This window comes from Amblyomma mixtum, chromosome 7 (genome assembly GCF_055824585.1).
Source record: "Amblyomma mixtum isolate Tamu chromosome 7, ASM5582458v1, whole genome shotgun sequence".
In the NCBI taxonomy this organism is placed as follows: Eukaryota; Metazoa; Arthropoda; class Arachnida; order Ixodida; family Ixodidae; genus Amblyomma; species Amblyomma mixtum.
In genome coordinates, this window is record NC_143018.1 from 106,792,917 (window position 1) to 106,817,358 (window position 24,442).

General features: G+C 48.6%; 1 protein-coding gene and 1 long non-coding RNA gene across 7 annotated transcripts in view; one reads left to right on the forward strand and one right to left on the reverse strand.

Annotated features, from left to right (window-relative positions):
- The window catches only part of LOC149337125 (uncharacterized), a 131,414-nt gene that overhangs the window by 20,161 nt on the left and 86,811 nt on the right, over positions 1 to 24,442 (reverse strand). The window contains exon 3 of one of the 6 annotated variants that reach the window (XR_016284369.1): positions 781 to 2,288. The exons of the other annotated variants lie outside the window; for them this stretch is intronic. This is a non-coding gene — a long non-coding RNA (uncharacterized LOC149337125). Of the gene's footprint in view, positions 1 to 780; positions 2,289 to 24,442 lie in introns of those variants that run through there. 6 annotated transcript variants of the gene reach the window in all.
- LOC149337126 (uncharacterized) lies at positions 19,726 to 20,250 on the forward strand. The gene has a single exon (XM_089553633.1). It carries the CDS (start codon positions 19,726 to 19,728, stop codon positions 20,248 to 20,250), a length of 525 nt encoding a protein of 174 aa, XP_089409759.1.

Below are 24,442 nucleotides of genomic sequence, written 5' to 3' on the forward strand. Positions count from 1 at the left end.
CTATGAGGTGCTTCAAGACCACTGTATTTTTCTGATTGCAGTGGAAACCAACATCCCACTTGAACTGAATACTGCCAAGCATTTGTCAATATTGACTTAACACTGCTATGCAAAAAGAGAAAAAAAGCAATGGCAAAGGTTTTCTCAATATTTTTTCTTTTTCATCAAGACTCGTTATGCTCAACTTGCTCTGTGGTCAGTTTTGATTGCATAAGCTGCTGCCACACTTTTTTTTTTCTGCGCTACATCAATTGAAATGCTCATGAAAAACAGACTTATGAGTTGGCACATATTAGAGATTTGTACACTGTCAATCAGTCGTGATTCAAAAGCGGCAATGATTCTTGTTTCCATGTTGTTACAACCTAAACCGAAATGGCTAGCGGAAGTGTTCAGTCACCCATTCATCACGCCGATATGTTTATTGCAGGCAAATGTGCGCACAGCCGGCAGGAAATAAGAAATGATGCTCCCGAAGATACATATGCACTGCACCGATGTTTTAACACAGGTTACACAGTTTCTCCGGCGCCGCCGCGGTGGCTCAGTGGCTATGGTGCTCGGCTGCTGACCCAAAAGACGCGGGTTCGATCCCGGCCGCGGCGGCTGGAATTTCTTTGGAGGAGAAATTCTAGAGGCCCGTGTACTGTGCGATGTCAGTGCACGTTAAAGAACCCCAGGTGGTCGAAATTTCCGGAGCCCTCCACTACGGCGTCTCTCATAGCCTTAGTCGCTTTGGGACGTTAAACCCCATAAACCAAACCAAACCAAACCAGTTTCTCCGGCGAGTCGTAACCCGAGCACCCATCATCACAAAACGTACTGAATGGAGCACCAAAGCGCAGAGGATGGCGACATCGCTGTTGTCGCCGCAAAACAGTCCTACGGCCGTGCAGCCAAGCTCGCGTCGCGTCACGTCGCACACACGGCAATTCTCAAGCACAGTGCCAACACGAATCGCGAACAAAATGGTAACGAATGCGTAGCCAGCAACAACGTCGTGTGCACGCTTCGGTCGCGATCACTGCAACCATCGCAACGAATGCGACTAGCTGCACAACGCCACGTTCATTTCAGCATTCGGAAAGCACGGCATGCGTAGTGAGCTCTCGAAGATGCACATTTCACTGCCTTGACGTAAAAGCACTCGCTTCGATCGCAATCACTTTCACTACGCGGACACTAGTCACTGTGCTAGGCAGCTCATGCACGCACAGAAGTTCACCGTGAGCAGCTTTTGCTCGCCGCTGTGCGTGATGATCCTCGCAGGAATTAGGAACGCTTGCAGCAACCACAAACAGCTCCATATAAACACTTCGTGACACCGCCAACACGTAGGTCTTGCGTCTGTTTGAAGAGGCGCTCTGTCAACTACATCAGCGTCGATTTCAACTCGGGAAACTGTCGCTGCTCGCCGCTGCTGCACGCGGAGAAGTTCGCAGTCGCTCTGAACACTCGTAATATCAACATGTGGTCAATATAGTATGCCTCGCGGCATAGGTGCCATCTCTACAGCCACGACCTATGCCTCGCTCCCCAGTTCAGTCGACGGACGGCCATCTTGCCCCGGCAGGAGCGGATGCCTACGTCACGTAAAAAGCAGCCAATCGCTGCAATTCGGTCGCCGGGCGGTTCGCTCGTCCGCCCCAAAGTTGAAATTCACCAACTTTCCTTTCGCCTGCCGAACGGGGCGAATGCCTATTGTCTGGTCGTTCGGTCCGCCAGTCCGCCTGCCTGGCGGATCCGCTTAAAAGCGATCGTACAACGGCCTTTAGGCGACGAAGATGGCAGCGGCGGGGAGCCTCCTCGTCGCTGGGAAATCTGTACCGCTGGCGCAGATGGCGGCGCCAGTGGTTTATGTGACGGTGTTCCGGCTGCCGCCAACCGTCTCGGACGACGCCCTAGCTGCGGCCCTGAGTGCGTACGGGAAGGTGCGGGCGGTGTCGGAGCCCGTCTTCAAGAGCCGGGGCGACGTCCGGAACGGCTGCCGCAGCGTCAAGCTCGGAATGCAGCGTGCGCCGCCCAATTTCCTCACCGTCTCGGGTCACCACGCAATGTTGGAATACCGCGGCATGAAGAGGTGTGCTCTAGGTGCGGAGGAGAGGGCCACCTGGGTGCAGGCTGCACTGCTACACGGTGTGGACGCTGTGGAGCGTACGGGCACACAACGGAGACCTGCCAGGCAGCGTGCAAGCGCTGCTTATGTATACATACATGTGCAGAGCAAGAAGCAGCGGGCTTCTACACGCACGTCCGATACAGACGACTCTCTGGTGTCGGCCGCAGAGCTACGACAAATGAAAACAGAATCAAAACATTGGAAGGCACTGTACAGAGAGCTGCGGGAGGATAATTCTTTCCTAAAAGATCAAGTTCGGGCACAGCAGGTGCTTATAAACCCTGAAATCCTAAGCAGTAAGTAAAGTTTCATGGTTATTTCCATGGAACTCTTGCTGCTGTTCTGCAAGCTGCTTCAGTAACATGTAGCTTTTTATTGACGCATAGAAGCTTACAGTTTGTTAAACCATTTTAAATTCTTGCAAAAGTGGAACAGCAGCCAGAAGAAAACACCATGCCTGCTGTGGACCACTGTGGCTCTGGTACATATAATGCACTTCTTTACTGTGGGTGCTGGCAAGGCAAAAAGTTGTCCATATGATTTTGTCTTTCCCAAACATTAAGAAGTGTTTAGGCTATTCTCTTTAATGTCACAAGAGCTGCTGGCATTTGTCAATAGTGAAAATTTGTCGTTTTTGGCAACTTTCTTTCACTCGCAGTGCCACACTTAATATACTGGAAAAAGGCAATTGACTAAAATTATTTGAAGACTTGCAGCTGATCAACCGCCAAAGCGCGTCTTGTTCATACGGCTCTAAGTTTACAGATGATGCAACCTTTTTTTTTTATTGCGCTTATGGAAAGTTTTTCCGCACTGTGGGATACACACCGAGATGACTAAGGTGCAACGCTGTGGCTCAACATCGGCGATGAAATGCAGCTTAAGTACCCGGAATGCAGCCCACACACTCCAGGTACGTCTTAAAAACCCCGAGTTACCTATTTCCTCTAGTTCTCCTTCACGTTGTAATTTGTTCACTTTTTCACGTGCGTTGTCCTGGGAGTACGTTCGCCGTTACTGGCATTCGCAGAGACGGTAGCAGGCTTGTCTCCTTCACTATGGCAGTGTGCTGCGTGACAAACGAAATAAAATTTCAGCGCAGGTGCTTTGTTGTTTGTACCTTTCTCGTGCGCGCGGCCTGGCGGCAGCGCCTAAGCGCAAGCGTTACCCGCCGAAACCACAGAATCCATAAAATTTCACTTGCTGCGCTCCGCAGGACATCGCTCGAAGATCCTACTAGCCTGTTCACCTCTGTGCGATGTCTCGAGAGCGGTTATCAATCAAAATGTTGCGCATTGTTGCAGATCCTGTGCACCTTCTTCAATAACAAGAGGCGGACATATAGGGCCAAGAAAAAGAAAATACGAACCACAAAAAGTAGTCAGTCTGCAAGCGAAGTCTACACTGGGAACTGGAAGTTCTTCAACTGTACGGCGTTTCTGGAAGCCACACAACCAACTGCATCATCCAGAACATATACCGAAGCTTTGGCGAGGAATCCGAAGCAGTAAGATTACAGCTGCCTCATGCACTATCCACATATCAGAACATATCAGGCAGTGTTTTGCATTAAACAGGTATGCCATTTAGTGCCAAATGTCTTCCAAAGTGACAACTGCCTGTTTCATTTACCCAGCCCATATAGTATATTAAATAAGCTAGAAAAGTTGGTTGTCTTCTGCCAATGCATACAGCTACTTATCAATCTTCGTGGTGCTAGCTTCGTGTCTTGTGTTTCAAGTACTGCAAAATCGATACAGCATACTTACACTGCGTTAAGAACATGCACCCATTTTTTTTATGTTGCTCAGCCTACAAAAACATTGCAGCATTAGCATATTACAAATTTAGGTGTGGTCATGGCAAGCTACTGAAAGTAATCTGGTGCTTTTCATATCCGCCCGACGACGGAGGCACATATCCTGACATCGAGAGAGCTCCCGAGCCACCTCCTAGTGCCAGCAATGGAGAGAGGCTGACCGTCCCATATTAGCACGTAGCAGTACCTCAAGGCTGGCAAATCGTGGGCCATTGCAGGCTGACACGATGCTGAAAAGAACTGCAGCCATTGAAAAAATCGCAGCTGCCTTTCAGGAACAAGACGACGCTGCTGCACACTTTGCAAAGGGCACAGCAGCACTGATGCGCTCTTTGTCTCCTGCTGACCTCATCAGGTGCCAGAGAGACCTACTCTCAGTTCTAGAAAAGTATGTTGCAAGTAATGACTGACTGTCTTTTTTATTTTTTACTGGCCAGCAGGCATTCTCTGCTTAGGACCCAGTAAAAAAAAAACACAAATTGTCTTGGTACAAAGGACCCCACTGGCAGAAGGAGCCATACTATCTGAATGAGTGCAATAAACACCAATAGCGATGTCTTTATCATCCCTACCCCAACAGTGAATTACAGCTACATTGTCATTTTCCTGCTATCACTGTCAAGGCGATGACCGCCCCTTCGTTGATCTATTCTGTATAAATCAATATTTGTGCATATGTTCTAAGGCCTGGCGCCGAATCTTCCCAGGTGTTCCCGAAATGCATCCCCACCTCTCTGCACACGGCCTGTGGCGACTGTGTGTCGCCGGTGTGGATGTTGATGATCGGCTATGGCCTCGTGCTCCTGGTGAGCATTGTGATCATGTTGATCGTCGAGAATGGCAGCACACCTCCAGGCGTAGCAGGATGCACAAGCAGCAGCAGCTGCAGAAGTTGCGGACGGTAATCGACCTCAAATGAACCGTGCCAGAGGCTAAAAGCACAATGGAAGAGGAAGACGTATTTGTTATAGTGGGGTGCAGAACACAATCGCCACAGAAGGCATGGTGCCTCCTGGAATCTCTAGGTGCTGTTTTCTACCATAAATAAAAACACTTCATCTCCTAGGGGTCTCATCCATGGTTCATAAGTGTCTTGGCATTCTCATCTTTAAGTTCATGAAAGGGTCACTTCGCTTTCCGTTAATTAATAGTATCCAGTTTCCTAGACGAAGTTTCACTCGCTTTTCATGCCAACAGGACACGCATCCGAGAGCTCAGAATGCACTCAGAAGACACTTTGTTTTACACATGGATACACTGCGGAAGCTTTCGATGTCTGTGACTGCATTTCCCAAGAAGGACCGGAGGGCGTTCTTCGAGGTAGCGTGAGGTTGTGTGTACCGCTCCTGATTTTGCGTTACTGTCAATATACGCTGTCAAGAAAAAGTACTTGGAGGAGAGGCTGGCGGTGCGGCTTTATAAACCGGGACGATGGAACCGAGGTTCACGTACCTAGTAAAATACCCACTGCAATAATAATAATCACAAAACAAACTCCACATCTTTGTACGTCACCTACCATTTGTGTAATAATAAAGGGTGGGGTAAATAGTTGGAAGTCCTGAAGACAGATAAAGACATGTTCTTCCGATACTATCGGATGAGTCCGAAGCAATGCGCCAAGCTGAGGGTATAGAAAATTGTTTTATGTAGGATGTCATACAAAAGTCTCAATGAACGGCGGTGTAAAGGGCCTAAAAAGTTAATTCGTGCAACCTAGTAGAAATATAAGACAAAATTTTAAATGTGACTTATGGTAAAAGCTTTAAGGGGTTCGAATCCTCAGCAGCCATCCTTGGCTGAGCAAGGATCTCGAGGTCCCGAACTGCACAGCATTGCCCGCAATGACTCAAGGAGGAATTTTGTTTTCCGGGAGCCTCTTTGCTCTGAAGAGAGGCTTGCTATAACTCTCAGGTACTGCAGCACTTGTGACTGCAGTGACGCTCTCACACAACTTTTCAACAGTAAGTACTCAGGTACCTATCCTCGGGAATGGCAATCAAGCAAATAGCATTGACATTTCGAGTTGCGCCAGCAACATCTCGGCTTGTGGATCACAATGCCTGCACAGTGATCTGGAAGCACTTGGAGCCGCTCTACCTGCCTGTATGTATTTCTTGTCTAATTCTGTTCCTGACTCTTGTTGTGGAACTTTAATAGGCTATGTAGCAAACTTAAATTTCCATGAAAGAGAAAAGTGAAGAGCACTGTAACCATTCACCCAAATATTCAGCTTTGCTCTTTCTTTTCTATTTAGGAGCCAGGCTGCGCAATGGGAGGAATGTGCACAAGGATTCAGCAGACGTTCGAACTTTCCTCATTGTGTAGGAGCAGTAGACGGAAAGCACATCCAGATTACTGCACCACCAAATTCTGGAAGCAGCTTTTTCAACTAAAAGGTACTATGTTCACCCCATAAAGCTGGACCAGACATCATACATATACAAGGGGTGGTCATGCATGTCTAATGTTCTCAAAATTTTATTAGGGGACATTCTCCATTGCTTTGATGGCCATCGTGGATGCAAAGTACAAGTTCACGATGGTAGATGTCGGTGCACCAAGCCGACACAGTGACGGTGCAGTCTTCAAATCGTGCACATTTGGAAAAAAGCTCAACGATGGCGTCGTGGCCCTATCAACACCAGCGCAAAGCCAGAAGGTTGCGCCGCATGTTTTTGTCGGGGACGAAGCATTCCAACTGAGGAGTGATTTTTTGCGTCCGTTCCCAGGCAAAGGCATGCAACCAAGCCAGAGGGAGGGTATTCAACTACCGGCACATTTGGAAAAAAGCTCTACGATGGCGTCGTGGCCCTATCAACACCAGCGCAAAGCCAGAAGGTTGCGCCGCATGTTTTTGTCGGAGACGAAGCATTCCAACTGAGGAGTGATTTTTTGCATCTGTTCCCCGGCAAAGGCATGCAACCAAGCCACAGGGAGGGTATTCAACTACCGGCACATTTGGAAAAAAGTTCAACGATGGCGTCGTGGCCATATCAACACCAGCGCAAAGCCAGAAGGTTGCGCCGCATGTTTTTGTCGGGGACGAAGCATTCCAACTGAGGAGTGATTTTTTGCATCCGTTCCCCGGCAAAGGCATGCAACCAAGCCAGAGGGAGGGTATTCAACTACCGGCACATTTGGAAAAAAGCTCAACGATGGCGTCATGGCCCTATCAACACCAGCACAAAGCCAGAAGGTTGCGCCGCATGTTTTTGTCGGGGACGAAGCATTCCAACTGAGGAGTGATTTTTTGCGTCTGTTCCCAGGCAAAGGCATGCAACCAAGCCAGAGGGAGGGTATTCAACTACCGGCACATTTGGAAAAAAGCTCTACGATGGCGTCATGGCCCTATCAACACCAGCACAAAGCCAGAAGGTTGCGCCGCATGTTTTTGTCGGAGACGAAGCATTCCAACTGAGGAGTGATTTTTTGCGTCCGTTCCCCGGCAAAGGCATGCAACCAAGCCAGAGGGAGGGCATTCAACTACCGGCACATTTGGAAAAAAGCTCTACGATGGCGTCGTGGCCCTATCAACACCAGCGCAAAGCCAGAAGGTTGCGCCGCATGTTTTTGTCGGAGACGAAGCATTCCAACTGAGGAGTGATTTTTTGCGTCCGTTCCCAGGCAAAGGCATGCAACCAAGCCAGAGGGAGGGTATTCAACTACCGGCACATTTGGAAAAAAGCTCTACGATGGCGTCGTGGCCCTATCATCACCAGCGCAAAGCCAAGGTTGCGCCGCATGTTTTTGTCGGGGACGAAGCATTCCAACTGAGGAGTGATTTTTTGCGTCCGTTCCCAGGCAAAGGCATGCAACCAAGCCAGAGGGAGGGTATTCAACTACCGGCACATTTGGAAAAAAGCTCTACGATGGCGTCGTGGCCCTATCATCACCAGCGCAAAGCCAAGGTTGCGCCGCATGTTTTTGTCGGGGACGAAGCATTCCAACTGAGGAGTGATTTTTTGCGTCCGTTCCCAGGCAAAGGCATGCAACCAAGCCACAGGGAGGGTATTCAACTACCGGCACATTTGGAAAAAAGTTCAACGATGGCGTCGTGGCCATATCAACACCAGCGCAAAGCCAGAAGGTTGCGCCGCATGTTTTTGTCGGAGACGAAGCATTCCAACTGAGGAGTGATTTTTTGCGTCCGTTCCCAGGCAAAGGCATGCAACCAAGCCAGAGGGAGGGTATTCAACTACCGGCACATTTGGAAAAAAGCTCTACGATGGCGTCGTGGCCCTATCATCACCAGCGCAAAGCCAAGGTTGCGCCGCATGTTTTTGTCGGGGACGAAGCATTCCAACTGAGGAGTGATTTTTTGCGTCCGTTCCCAGGCAAAGGCATGCAACCAAGCCACAGGGAGGGTATTCAACTACCGGCACATTTGGAAAAAAGTTCAACGATGGCGTCGTGGCCATATCAACACCAGCGCAAAGCCAGAAGGTTGCGCCGCATGTTTTTGTCGGGGACGAAGCATTCCAACTGAGGAGTGATTTTTTGCGTCCGTTCCCAGGCAAAGGCATGCAACCAAGCCAGAGGGAGGGTATTCAACTACCGGCTCATTTGGAAAAAAGCTCTACGATGGCGTCGTGGCCCTATCATCACCAGCGCAAAGCCAAGGTTGCGCCGCATGTTTTTGTCGGGGACGAAGCATTCCAACTGAGGAGTGATTTTTTGCGTCCATTCCCAGGCAAAGGCATGCAACCAAGCCACAGGGAGGGTATTCAACTACCGGCACATTTGGAAAAAAGTTCAACGATGGCGTCGTCGCCATATCAACACCAGCGCAAAGCCAGAAGGTTGCGCCGCATGTTTTTGTCGGGGACGAAGCATTCCAACTGAGGAGTGATTTTTTGCATCCGTTCCCCGGCAAAGGCATGCAACCAAGCCAGAGGGAGGGTATTCAACTACCGGCACATTTGGAAAAAAGCTCAACGATGGCGTCATGGCCCTATCAACACCAGCGCAAAGCCAGAAGGTTGCGCCGCATGTTTTTGTCGGGGACGAAGCATTCCAACTGAGGAGTGATTTTTTGCATCCGTTCCCCGGCAAAGGCATGCAACCAAGCCAGAGGGAGGGTATTCAACTACCGGCACATTTGGAAAAAAGCTCAACGATGGCGTCGTGGCCCTATCAACACCAGCGCAAAGCCAGAAGGTTGCGCCGCATGTTTTTGTCGGGGACGAAGCATTCCAACTGAGGAGTGATTTTTTGCGTCCGTTCCCCGGCAAAGGCATGCAACCAAGCCAGAGGGAGGGCATTCAACTACCGGCACATTTGGAAAAAAGCTCAACGATGGCGTCATGGCCCTATCAACACCAGCGCAAAGCCAGAAGGTTGCGCCGCATGTTTTTGTCGGGGACGAAGCATTCCAACTGAGGAGTGATTTTTTGCGTCCGTTCCCCGGCAAAGACATGCAACCAAGCCACAGGGAGGGTATTCAACTACCGGCACATTTGGAAAAAAGTTCAACGATGGCGTCGTGGCCATATCAACACCAGCGCAAAGCCAGAAGGTTGCGCCGCATGTTTTTGTCGGGGACGAAGCATTCCAACTGAGGAGTGATTTTTTGCGTCCGTTCCCAGGCAAAGGCATGCAACCAAGCCAGAGGGAGGGTATTCAACTACCGGCACATTTGGAAAAAAGCTCTACGATGGCGTCGTGGCCCTATCATCACCAGCGCAAAGCCAAGGTTGCGCCGCATGTTTTTGTCGGGGACGAAGCATTCCAACTTGAGGAGTGATTTTTTGCGTCCGTTCCCCGGCAAAGGCATGCAACCAAGCCAGAGGGAGGGTATTCAACTACCGGCACATTTGGAAAAAAGCTCAACGATGGCGTCATGGCCCTATCAACACCAGCGCAAAGCCAGAAGGTTGCGCCGCATGTTTTTGTCGGGGACGAAGCATTCCAACTGAGGAGTGATTTTTTGCATCCGTTCCCCGGCAAAGGCATGCAACCAAGCCAGAGGGAGGGTATTCAACTACCGGCACATTTGGAAAAAAGCTCTACGATGGCGTCGTGGCCCTATCAACACCAGCGCAAAGCCAGAAGGTTGCGCCGCATGTTTATGTCGGGGACGAAGCATTCCAACTGAGGAGTGATTTTTTGCGTCCGTTCCCCGGCAAAGGCATGCAACCAAGCCAGAGGGAGGGTATTCAACTACCAGCAGAGCAAGGTATTGAATGCCATTGTAAAAATATGACATTGTTTTATTTGTGTTGTGGGGAAAAAAGGTTAGTTAGTTAGTTATATTGATTTTAATGGCGCAAAAGCAACTGAGGCTATGATGCGCCAAACACAAGGTTGGAGTTTTTGTTAAAGGTGAAGCTTTTTATACTTAGAGTTTGTTTAAAACGTTGGCTTCCTTGAGAAACCTAAAAATACATGAGATGTCAACCAGTGCACGATCGCCTAAAAGTAACATGGGGTGTAATGGGAGCTTTTCCCTATAAAATGTTGTAAAATATTTCTTTCTTAGTTCTTCTAGTTTGACACATGAAATTAAAATGTGGTTCACTGTGAGTTCGGCACCACACATTTCACAGAGGTTTGTTTTGTTTGGTTAGCAGAAAGCTGTGCGTGAGGTGAGTGTGTCCAATGCGGAGCCGACATAAAATGACTTCGGTAAAACGTTCTTGATGCCTACATGATTGCCATTCCCCTAAAATTGGTTTCACAGAATGTAGTTTGTTGTTTACGTGCTCTTGCCATGCAGCCTGCCACTTATTTTTGAGTTTACTGTATACAAACTTTAAACAATCCCTGTGCGGTATGTTCACTTGCTTTATTTGGCCATTCCGGGCTTGTGCAGCGCATACATCTGCTTTCTCATTAATTATGGTGAATTAAGGCAATGAAGCAGTGAATGCAGCACTAAAGTTTGGAGTGTATGCACCTTTGAAACAAGGTTCAGCGAATGTTCTCTCATGTGATATTTCAATTAATAATAGATGAAGCGCACTCGAAGGAACTTCTTTGAAGTAAAATAACATGTGTAATGCTACAGCAAAGCTACAAATAATCATGTTTTTACAAAATGTGGTGCAGGCATCTTGCTTGGGCCCGTGAACCTTCTAGCCAAATATGCAACCTTTGCTGTCGTGGCTTGCTGCACTCAGCATAACTTCATCTCTTCTGCCCAGGAAACAACCTACTGTCCCCACCAGGCTATGTGGATTCCAAGGACGATTATGGGAATATCGTCACAGGGAAGTGGAGAAGTGAAGTTGTGTCAGATAGCTTGCTAGATCTTGAACCTTACACATCTTGAACCTTACACATAGTAACTTTAATCTACCACCGAATTATAATGTTTACAGCGAAAGATTGGTGCAGTTTTCAGGAGCCAAGGTTTGGAATGCTTTACCCCCAGAAATAAAGCCCCGTAATAGTAATGTCCCGAAAGGGACCTTTGAGGAATAATAAATAAATAAATAAAGCAGTCTTATGAAACAAATAGAGAATTGCGAACATACTTTATGAGCCTTATTTGACATATGTGACAGTTGTCTTCGGTTTGTGTCTGTTGTACCATGTTGTTCATGAAAGATTTTTTTTTTTTTCATTCTGCTGTAAAATGCACATTATTTTATTCTTTCCTTGTTGTATGATGTATTTGGGTCTTTCGCCGTGATTTTGTGCTTTTCATTTTTCACAAGCGCTGTGTCATTGCCTTCATATATTTTGTTTCTGAACCCCACACTAGCCTCTGGCATTGGGTTCAGTCAGTGTTTTGGTAATTTGTATGGCAAAAGTAGAAATAAAATGAATGAATGAAAAAAAAAAAAAACGCAGTCTAGAAACTACAGAGCAAGTGCTGCTGACACAAAGAATCTTTTCGGCCATTACATTTTTAATGCAGGTGCCGTTGCAAGGCAGTGAACCCATTGTCACTATATGAGGTCCGTTAGATAAGTATCTTACGTGCATTTATTCAGGGTTGTCATTAGATGTATACTTGGCCTTGAAGTGAAGCGAGTCCATCCCCATGTCATGTTTTGCAAGCTTCGGGCGTGCTCGCAGCTTCTGGTTAACTAGCTGCTCATGCACTGATGCCTGGTCTTTGCCCTATGATATCAAGGCGCCGACTTACCACTATTGTCCTGCCACAGAGCAGGACACAAAAATAAGACAGTGAATAAGTGGACAAATTGCTTACAATGTGCACTTTTGCAAAACTTGTTTGTTAGAATCCAAGACAAACGAATCGAAAAGAAAGCTGTTTCACAACCCCTGTGGACACACTGCCTACCAAATAATTAAGCAAATAATTACCCACATTTTCTGGGCTAAATCATAATCTGATGCCCTCAAAACATACTAAGAAGGTCATGGCGATTTCTGCTTTTTCCTTTTTCCAGGACGAACACGCTCTGCAGCGTGGTCTCTTTTCAGCACAATGTACAGCTCAACGTCCTTCATGAGAACTCCGATGATGACCAGGACAATATCTCTCTCCCTCTTTTATACAAGCATCCCTGCTGTTCATGTAGACACTGTGTTTTGCATCGTTGATGCAAGGGGACAGGAGTGGAACAAAGAGCATACTAGTATTAGAATATGTCTTTGCCAGGGACTGTGTTACAGTGAGCCACAGTGTTCTGCGGACCAGCGGAAAGCACGTACTCGGACACACAGCAACCACCTTTCGTGAACAACCACCATGTCTGCGATTGAGTCCAGCTGCATAACATAGATCGAAACCGAAAAGCTATCTTTTTTCTGGCAGCTAAAAGATTTCAAGCTATTTTTGGCGCAATGTACAGCTCGCTGTCCTTCATGAAAAGGCCGATAATGACCAGGACTATCTCTCTCTTCCTGTTTTATACAAGCATCCCTGCTGTTCATGTAGACACTGTGTTTTGCACCGTCGATGCAAGGGGACAGGAGTGGAACAAAGAGCATACTAGTATTAGAAAATGCCTTTGCCAGGGACTGTGTTACAGTGAGCCACAGTGTTCTGCGGACCAGCGGAAAGCACACCCTCGGACACACAGCAACCACCTTTCGTAAACAACCACCATGTCTGCGACTGAGTCCAGCTGCATAACAGAGATCGAAACCGAAAAGCTATCTTTTTTCTGGCAGCTAAAAGATTTCAAGCTATTTTCGGCGCAATGTACAGCTCGCCGTCCTTCATGAAAAGGCCGATAATGACCAGGACTATCTCTCTCTTCCTGTTTTATACAAGCATCCCTGCTGTTCATGTAGACACTGTGTTTTGCATCGTTGATGCAAGGGGACAGGAGTGGAACAAAGAGCATACTAGTATTAGAATATGTCTTTGCCAGGGACTGTGTTACAGTGAGCCACAGTGTTCTGCGGACCAGCGGAAAGCACGTACTCAGACACACAGCAACCACCTTTCGTGAACAACCACCATGTCTGCGATTGAGTCCAGCTGCATAACATAGATCGAAACCGAAAAGCTATCTTTTTTCTGGCAGCTAAAAGATTTCAAGCTATTTTTGGCGCAATGTACAGCTCGCTGTCCTTCATGAAAAGGCCGATAATGACCAGGACTATCTCTCTCTTCCTGTTTTATACAAGCATCCCTGCTGTTCATGTAGACACTGTGTTTTGCACCGTCGATGCAAGGGGACAGGAGTGGAACAAAGAGCATACTAGTATTAGAAAATGCCTTTGCCAGGGACTGTGTTACAGTGAGCCACAGTGTTCTGCGGACCAGCGGAAAGCACACCCTCGGACACACAGCAACCACCTTTCGTAAACAACCACCATGTCTGCGACTGAGTCCAGCTGCATAACAGAGATCGAAACCGAAAAGCTATCTTTTTTCTGGCAGCTAAAAGATTTCAAGCTATTTTCGGCGCAATGTACAGCTCGCCGTCCTTCATGAAAAGGCAGATAATGACCAGGACTATCTCTCTCTTCCTGTTTTATACAAGCATCCCTGCTGTTCATGTAGACACTGTGTTTTGCATCGTCGATGCAGGGGGACAGGAGTGGAACAAAGAGCATACTAGTATTAGAATATACCTTTGCCAGGGACTGTGTTACAGTGAGCCACAGTGTTCTGCGGACCAGCGGAAAGCACACCCTCGGACACACAGCAACCACCTTTCGTAAACAACCACCATGTCTGCGACTGAGTCCAGCTGCATAACAGAGATCGAAACCGAAAAGCTATCTTTTTTCTGGCAGCTAAAAGATTTCAAGCTATTTTTGGCGCAATGTACAGCTCGCTGTCCTTCATGAAAAGGCCGATAATGACCAGGACTATCTCTCTCTTCCTGTTTTATACAAGCATCCCTGCTGTTCATGTAGACACTGTGTTTTGCACCGTCGATGCAAGGGGACAGGAGTGGAACAAAGAGCATACTAGTATTAGAAAATGCCTTTGCCAGGGACTGTGTTACAGTGAGCCACAGTGTTCTGCGGACCAGCGGAAAGCACACCCTCGGACACACAGCAACCACCTTTCGTAAACAACCACCATGTCTGCGACTGAGTCCAGCTGCATAACAGAGATCGAAACCGAAAAGCTATCTTTTTTCTGGCAGCTAAAAGATTTCAAGCTATTTTCGGCGCAATGTACAGCTCGCCGTCCTTCATGAAAAGGCCGATAATGACCAGGACTATCTCTCTCTCCCTGTTTTATACAAGCATCCCTGCTGTTCATGTAGACACTGTGTTTTGCATCGTCGATGCAGGGGGACAGGAGTGGAACAAAGAGCATACTAGTATTAGAATATACCTTTGCCAGGGACTGTGTTACAGTGAGCCACAGTGTTCTGCGGACCAGCGGAAAGCACACCCTCGGACACACAGCAACCACCTTTCGTAAACAACCACCATGTCTGCGACTGAGTCCAGCTGCATAACAGAGATCGAAACCGAAAAGCTATCTTTTTTCTGGCAGCTAAAAGATTTCAAGCTATTTTCGGCGCAATGTACAGCTCGCCGTCCTTCATGAAAAGGCAGATAATGACCAGGACTATCTCTCTCTTCCTGTTTTATACAAGCATCCCTGCTGTTCATGTAGACACTGTGTTTTGCATCGTCGATGCAGGGGGACAGGAGTGGAACAAAGAGCATACTAGTATTAGAATATACCTTTGCCAGGGACTGTGTTACAGTGAGCCACAGTGTTCTGCGGACCAGCGGAAAGCACACCCTCGGACACACAGCAACCACCTTTCGTAAACAACCACCATGTCTGCGACTGAGTCCAGCTGCATAACAGAGATCGAAACCGAAAAGCTATCTTTTTTCTGGCAGCTAAAAGATTTCAAGCTATTTTCGGCGCAATGTACAGCTCGCCGTCCTTCATGAAAAGGCCGATAATGACCAGGACTATCTCTCTCTTCCTGCTTTATACAAGCATCCCTGCTGTTCATGTAGACACTGTGTTTTGCATCGTCGATGCAAGGGGACAGGAGTGGAACAAAGAGCATACTAGTATTAGAATATACCTTTGCCAGGGACTGTGTTACAGTGAGCCACAGTGTTCTGCGGACCAGCGGAAAGCACACCCTCGGACACACAGCAACCACCTTTCGTAAACAACCACCATGTCTGCGACTGAGTCCAGCTGCATAACAGAGATCGAAACCGAAAAGCTATCTTTTTTCTGGCAGCTAAAAGATTTCAAGCTATTTTCGGCGCAATGTACAGCTCGCCGTCCTTCATGAAAAGGCCGATAATGACCAGGACTATCTCTCTCTTCCAGCTTTATACAAGCATCCCTGCTGTTCATGTAGACACTGTGTTTTGCATCGTCGATGCAAGGGGACAGGAGTGGAACAAAGAGCATACTAGTATTAGAATATACCTTTGCCAGGGACTGTGTTACAGTGAGCCACAGTGTTCTGCGGACCAGCGGAAAGCACACCCTCGGACACACAGCAACCACCTTTCGTAAACAACCACCATGTCTGCGACTGAGTCCAGCTGCATAACAGAGATCGAAACCGAAAAGCTATCTTTTTTCTGGCAGCTAAAAGATTTCAAGCTATTTTCGGCGCAATGTACAGCTCGCCGTCCTTCATGAAAAGGCCGATAATGACCAGGACTATCTCTCTCTTCCTGCTTTATACAAGCATCCCTGCTGTTCATGTAGACACTGTGTTTTGCATCGTCGATGCAAGGGGACAGGAGTAGAACAAAGAGCATACTAGTATTAGAATATACCTTTGCCAGGGACTGTGTTACAGTGAGCCACAGTGTTCTGCGGACCAGCGGAAAGCACACCCTCGGACACACAGCAACCACCTTTCGTAAACAACCACCATGTCTGCGACTGAGTCCAGCTGCATAACAGAGATCGAAACTGAAAAGCTTTCCTTTTTCTGGCCGCTAAAAGATTTCAAGCTATTTTCGGCGCAATGTACAGCTCGCCGTCCTTCATGAAAAGGCCGATAATGACCAGGACTATCTCTCTCTTCCTGCTTTATACAAGCATCCCTGCTGTTCATGTAGACACTGTGTTTTGCATCGTCGATGCAAGGGGACAGGAGTGGAACAAAGAGCATACTAGTATTAGATTTGCATCGTCGATGCAAGGGGACAGGAGTGGAACAAAGAGCATACTAGTATTAGATATACCTTTGCCAGGGACTGTGTTACAGTGAGCCACAGTGTTCTGCGGACCAGCGGAAAGCACACCCTCGGACACACAGCAACCACGTTTCGTAAACAACCACCATGTCTGCGACTGAGTCCAGCTGCATAACAGAGATCGAAACCGAAAAGCTATCTTTTTTCTGGCAGCTAAAAGATTTCAAGCTATTTTCGGCGCAATGTACAGCTCGCCGTCCTTCATGAAAAGGCCGATAATGACCAGGACTATCTCTCTCTTCCTGCTTTATACAAGCATCCCTGCTGTTCATGTAGACACTGTGTTTTGCATCGTCGATGCAAGGGGACAGGAGTAGAACAAAGAGCATACTAGTATTAGAATATACCTTTGCCAGGGACTGTGTTACAGTGAGCCACAGTGTTCTGCGGACCAGGGAAAAGCACACCCTCGGACGCACAGCAACCACCTTTCGTAAACAACCACCATGTCTGCGACTGAGTCCAGCTGCATAACAGAGATCGAAACCGAAAAGCTATCTTTTTTCTGGCAGCTAAAAGATTTCAAGCTATTTTCGGCGCAATGTACAGCTCGCCGTCCTTCATGAAAAGGCCGATAATGACCAGGACTATCTCTCTCTTCCTGCTTTATACAAGCATCCCTGCTGTTCATGTAGACACTGTGTTTTGCATCGTCGATGCAAGGGGACAGGAGTAGAACAAAGAGCATACTAGTATTAGAATATACCTTTGCCAGGGACTGTGTTACAGTGAGCCACAGTGTTCTGCGGACCAGCGGAAAGCACACCCTCGGACACACAGCAACCACCTTTCGTAAACAACCACCATGTCTGCGACTGAGTCCAGCTGCATAACAGAGATCGAAACCGAAAAGCTATCTTTTTTCTGGCAGCTAAAAGATTTCAAGCTATTTTCGGCGCAATGTACAGCTCGCCGTCCTTCATGAAAAGGCCGATAATGACCAGGACTATCTCTCTCTTCCTGTTTTATACAAGCATCCCCTGCTGTTCATGTAGACACTGTGTTTTGCATCGTCGATGCAAGGGGACAGGAGTGGAACAAAGAGCATACTAGTATTAGAATATGCCTTTGCCAGGGACTGTGTTACAGTGAGCCACAGTGTTCTGCGGACCAGCGGAAAGCACACCCTCGGACACACAGCAACCACCTTTCGTAAACAACCACCATGTCTGCAATTGAGTCCAGCTGCATAACAGAGATCGAAACCGAAAAGCTTTCCTTTTTCTGGCAGCTAAAAGATTTCAAGCTATTTTCGGCGCAATGTACAGCTCGCCGTCCTTCATGAAAAGGCCGATAATGACCAGGACTATCTCTCTCTTCCTGTTTTATACAAGCATCCCTGCTGTTCATGTAGACACTGTTTTGCATCGTCGATGCAAGGGGACAGGAGTGGAACAAAGAGCATACTAGTATTAGAATATGCCTTTGCCAGGGACTGTGTTACAGTGAGCCACAGTGTTCTGCGGACCAGCGGAAAGCACACCCTCGGACACACAGCAACCACCTTTCGTAAACAACCACCATGTCTGCGATTGAGTCCAGCTGCATAACAGAGATCGAAACCGAAAAGCTTTCCTTTTTCTGGCAGCTAAAAGATTTCAAGCTATTTTCGGCGCAATGTACAGCTCGCTGTCCTTCACGAGACGGCCGATGATGACCAGGACTATCTCTCTCTCCGTTTTATACAAGCATACCTGCTGTTTATGTAGACACTGTGTTTTGCATGGTCGTTGCAAGTGGACAGGAGTGGAACAAAGAGCATACTAGTATTAGAATAGGCCTTTGCCAGGGACAGTGTTACAGTGAGACACAGTGTTCTGTAGACCAGCGGAAAGCACACCCTCGGACACACAGCAACCACCTTTCGTAAACAACCACCATGTCTGCGATTGAGCCCAGCTGCATAACAGAGATCGAAACCGAAAAGCTTTCCTTCCTTTGGTTGTTAAGACTTCTGGCTATTTTCGGCACAATGTACAGCTTGCCGTCCTTCACAAGAAGGCCAATGATGACCAGGACTACCTCTCTATTCCTGTTTTATACAGGCATCCGTGATGTTCGTCTGTAAGTGGACAGGAGTGGAACAAAGAGCATACTAGTGTAGAGATTACGGAAGCTGGGGTTGGAGCGAATTTATCCCAAGTGCCATGGAAAGCTTGGCGGCACACGACCTCGGTATAGGCATAAACTCTGCGGTGACAATCATTGGTGGCTACGTGCGCGTGCTTGTAAGACGTGAGAGGGCCAATGCCGAACTATCGCTGCGTCAGCTCTGCGATGATTTCGGCAGGCTTCTCCGAGTGTTCCCCAGTGTTTCAAGCCATGCTGAGCCACAAGATGCTTGAATCGGTGAGATGATATTGCTGTGCTTTGTGTACACTGGCTGCACGCAGAAACGACTCCCTTCTTGCAGCAGCCGACAAGTACGGCATCCTACAGCTTCGGGACCTCTGTGAAGGGGCGCTTATCAAAGGCTTGAACGTCGAGTATGCCGAGTCTGCACTCACACTCGCCGGTAAGCAGAACGTAGAACAATCATTGGCGGTTATGTAAGCGCGCCTGGAACACTCGAGAGCGCCAACGCTGAAGTACCTCTGCACCAGGAGGAACGACGCTGGGAGGCCACACGTGCTCCGCATGGGCTGTGTTTTTGCAGTTTTTAGCTGGCCTTGTGATTCCGTAACCTGTTCGACTATCAAAGAAGATACATGAATACCCCCATCACAACATAGAACATTTTTTTGGGACTGTATCAAGCCCCAGTCAAACGAAAAACTCCTATTTTTGTCACTTCAACACCCATCACACAGAATGACGGTATAAGTCAGGCATCTATCGGAATTTATCAGCCAAAACTGGCTCACCTTATATACGGACCCTCATATTCTAACTAGGATAGGCAACAGTGTCAGCGAAGACACGTGTCCAGACTTAACTATGGGCAGGAACCTCCTCAACCCTGTATGGAAAAACTCCAACAACAGCCTCCTGGTGCAGCGACCACTAGCACGCCTATCGCACGCAGGTAGGCCAAGAAGCTTCACAGTGGAAAACGAGTTTTTCCTCTTTCTTGTAAGAATGCGCCTTGGACTTTTTGAAGAGGACCTTTCTGCCACGTTTTGTGTGTCAACTGCCACAGTATCAAGAATCTGCGTTAACCTGGGCCAGCTTTGCTTTCCCTAAACTAATGCAGATACCTCCATCAATGTCAAAGGAACACGTTCGAAGGGAAATGCCGCTTTCCTTCCAAGGAAAGTATTCTGCAACAGAAATTGAATGCCAGGCAGCCAGCTCACTTGCACTGCAGTCGGCAACATTGTCATCGTACAAATCAACGAACACCTTCAAAGGACTGACTGGCATCTCACCCGAGGGTACAGCGACCTTTGTCTCCAATTTGCTTCCAGGTTCCATTTCTGACAATGATGGTGATGTTATGGCGGACAAAGGTCTTAAGATTGAAGAAATGCTCGAGACAATGAACGTGGCTTTGAACAACCCGCCTTTCCTCAGAAGAGGTAAGTTCAGAGAAGAACAGGTAAAAGAAACGGAAGAAATAGCATCCCTGCGGATACATGTTAAGCGACGCATACAGTGCATCAAAAGTTTTAATATCTTTGACAGGCCCGTGCCGCTTTCTCTGGGCCCCATCATAAAAAACGAAATGTGGATTGTATGTGCTATACTGACTAACTTCCAGTCTCCGCTGATGCAACCATCTGTTGAGTGAATGTCTGACAAATCTGCTTCCTGCCACAATAAAAGGCAAGCTTTGCTCTCTCTTTTCTGAGCCTTGATTGTTATGTTGAATGCGACAGCAAATGAGTGATGCTTGAAAACTGACACTGGACTTCGTGAACAGGGTAGCTGTACAACAGCCCAATACCAGCTTCCTCACAACCATGACATTCTTCATTTACACGGACATGAAAGAGGAAGACAAAGGATGCAACACAGAATACAATGTGCATGCCAAAAAATCTGAGTAACCAGTAAATTGCACCATGCACCCCATCCATATGTAAGTACAACAGCGCTAGACACGGGACGAAGTAAGAACAACACAGCACAAGGCACTACAGAGAGGACAGAACTGCGTCAGCAAGCCATCCATTAAGCTACTTGACAAAGAAATTCGCTACCTAACTTTGTGACCTCTGCATGCACCTGCAATGACTACACTTTATGTATCCGAGTGTCTGTACTGTTTATCTTTATGTTTTTGTGTTCTTACTTTCCGGATATATATTTCACTTCTGGCGGAATAAAAATCGAGGTGCTAGCAGCGCTTTGTGCTGTGTTGTTCTTCCTTCGTCACGTGTCTAGCGCTGTTTTACTTACATATGATGCACTAACTTGCCCAAGCCTCCGCCTTAACCCCATTCACATTACGAATTGACGCAAGAACTCAGCAATATAAATGTCAGTGCTCGAATTCATTATTCACTCAGGTCTCCTTCATCCCTTGTTGCTTGGTTACCAGAGAAGCACACTAAAGAAGTCTGGAATGAAAACCCGATTTGACACATTAGCAGCTTTACGACATAACAGTGCAACAATAAGCAAGAACAAATGGAAGGATAAGGTGGTATAGACAGGCGCGTGAAGGTGGAAGTCACAACTGCCACTAAGAGAGACATGAATGTCAGCAGTGACTTGGACACTCCAAACTGGCTGCTGGATATCCACCGAACCGACGAAACAAGTATTCGTGCACGCACGGGGCACAAGTGAATAATTGTAGGGATTCCCATGTATTTTCCATGTACTTTCCAGTGTTTATTAAATATTCCCATGTATTCCCACGTATTTTCCAGTGTTTATTAAATATTGTGACATGCTTTTCATCTCCTTTACGTAACAAAAACTATTCTCTTTCCGTCCCATAAGACATGCCCCAAAGGAGTACAGACACCAAACTTTACTTGCTATGTTTTCTTAATGATTGGTAACACACTAGTAAATGCAGATCACCATGTGGTACTTGCCAACTCTCTCTGGCTCTTGAGGCAGGCTGGCTTTTAGTGCTGCAATAATGACGATGACAAAGAAATCTCATAATATGGAGATGATGGACTATTTCGAATGCAGCCCTAGTGCGCCGTTCACCACGTTTACTTCTTCGTTATTTAATGTTTTCCATGGCCATTCCAGACCAGTTCAGCTATGTGCGCTTCAGAAAGTGTTGTGCATTGCAGGAAATAATCCGAAGCCGCTGTTCATGAAATCGATTTTGTTGTATTGCAGTGGCATTAAGTAGCTGTTTTATTTTTGCGTTCCTGTTTTGCCGAGACCTACAAGTACACCCGAATGTATTAATATTCTCTTTGTTTTTCACGCAGCGGCCTGGAGCTCTGGGGAAACGAAGTACCTTCTTGATAAATATGCGCTGCATACGCCAAAAGTGGGTCCACTGATGAGGTTCAGGACAAAGCGTGCTATGTACGAGCAGATTGCTCGTTAGATGGAGGAAGTCCTTGGAACCAAAAGCACTGCAATACAGAAATTATTGTGGGACCATAAAAAGAACTGTGCTTTCAGCACAATGGAATATTGTCATTTCACCTCTGTGGAATAAAAGAGTGTGCAGCATAAAGTGAGTTGTTTGAGAACAGCCACGAATAATACACACTGTAACCCCATCACTAAGAATGAAACGCCAGGTGAAATTAATTGACAGCAATTTCCAAATTCAGCACGTTGTGGTGACGGTGGACGACCTTGTTGGCGAATCAGTCGAGTGCTGTGCAGTGATAGTGCGCGTTTGCAACACAGAAACAGCCGTGGCAAGGGTCTATGTCCGCCCAAACATACCGTGGGACGCGGACTTCGTGCGCAAACTGTCCGACCGACTGGGAAGGGACGCTGTGATATGTGGGGATTTCAATGCCCACAACACCCACTGGGGGTGCAGCGGGACATCCCGACGTGGTCGGGCGTTACTCGCGTCATCGCAGGCAGCGCACCTGCACGTTATTAATACTGGCTGCCCCACGCATGTGCAGCGAGTGGGTAGCCATAACGCGATAGACCTCTCGCTTGTCACAAGCAGCTGCGCGTACAAGTGGGAGCACGACGCGGACACCCAGGGCTCGGACCACTATCCGATCACCCTCACTCCATCCTATCGTGACCGTGCGGGCACGCGGTGCTACAGTGTTGTGAAGTGGTCGCGTTTCCGCGACCTGTGCTCCACTGCGGCTCCTCCCAGCACGGATTACTTCTCACATGTGGCCGAATGTGCGCGCAGCGCTACAACCCGCTAAACCGTGCCAACTGGCACCCCGGCACCGGACATAAAGCTACTCAACCTGCGGGCAGCAAGACGAAGAGCGCAGCGTCGAGCTCTTCGCACCCGCAAGCCCGAGCACTGGACGCTGTACAACCGCCTCGACGCGGCCTGTCGCCGCCACGCAGTACGCCGCCGAAAGCAGAGCTGGAAGCGTCTCTGCGCCGCGCTCAACGACAACCGCCGCCCTGGCCAAGCGTGGCGCATTCTGCACGCCATGCTGAACCCCCCAGTGCCTCGCTGCCCAGCCCTGGCCATCGCCATAGCAGCCGGCTACAACACGGCGACGCTGGCCGAAAAGCTGGCAGACAGCTTTGCTGCACCGAACTACGCGGCGCAGGCCATCTCGCCTCTGAACGCTCCACTCCCGCCCGTCACAACCCAGCTCCAAGTTGCTATCGCAAAGGTCTGCAGAGCAGACCTGGCTGCTCACGAGCTCGAGCGAGCCCTGGAGGCACGACGCGGCAGCCGCAGCGCACCCGGCGAGGACGGCATCACATACAAAATGTTCCTGAACATCGCAAGGGACCAGCGCCCAGCACTGCTCGCTGCGTTCAACGCAGTCTGGCGCAGCGGCGAGGTCCCAACCGAGTGGCGGAGCGCCGTGGTCGTGCCCATTCATAAGAAAGGGAAGCCCCAGCGAGCCATCACGTCTTATCGGCCGGTCTCGCTCACCTCGGCAGCGGGCAAAACCCTCGAGGCCATGGCGCTCACCAGGCTGGAATGGATTGCTTCTGCCCGCAGTGCCCTGGCTCCCGCGCAAAGTGGATTTCGAGCGGGGCGCTGCACAGCAGATTGCATCGCCCACGTCACGTCCATACTGGAGCAAGCCAAGAAAGAGCGAGCGGCATGCAGCTTACCTCGTTCTCCTCGATGTGCGCAGCGCATTTGACATGCTGCCACATGAGGTAATCATCGAGTCGCTGCACTGGCTGGGCGTCACTGGACGACTGCTGCGCTATGTGGAGTCCTTCCTCAGCGGCAGGACGTTTAAAGTCCGTGTATCAAACACCACCAGCACCGAGCGACCAGTAACGAAGGGAGTCCCGCAGGGCAGCGTCATCAGTCCCTTTTTGTTTAACCTGGCGCTCGCACGGCTTTCCCAATGCGTTCCGCATAGCAACCACACCATCCGGCTCGCTATTTACGCGGACGACATCGCCATCGTCGCGAACATCTATCGGCCTCGCGGTTTCGCCTGAGAAGACCGTGGCGATGCTCTTCCATCCTAGAGCCACAGCCGCCAAAACAACACAGCCGCTGCAGCTACAGGGCTCCCCACTGCCGTGGAAACCGAGCGGGAATGTGGAACCGAGCGGCAGCTGGCGCTCCACCGCGCCAGCTGCCCCATCAAGTGCCGCACATCACGTTCGAGTTGGGCATCCCAGGAGTCGCTCCAAGAGGACCACTCCACATTGCGCCATGCTACAGGAGACAGCCCAGCGCGTCCAGGGCGACTACGCCGTGCGCATCCAACTGTACACAGACGGCTCGGTGTCCCAAGACGGCAACTCGGCCACGGCAGCGTGCACTGTGCTAGACTTAGGAGTGGAACGACAGTGCCGCCTCCGACACTTCACGAGCTCCACCACGGCAGAAATATCGGCACTCCATCTCGCTGCCGAAATCCTAG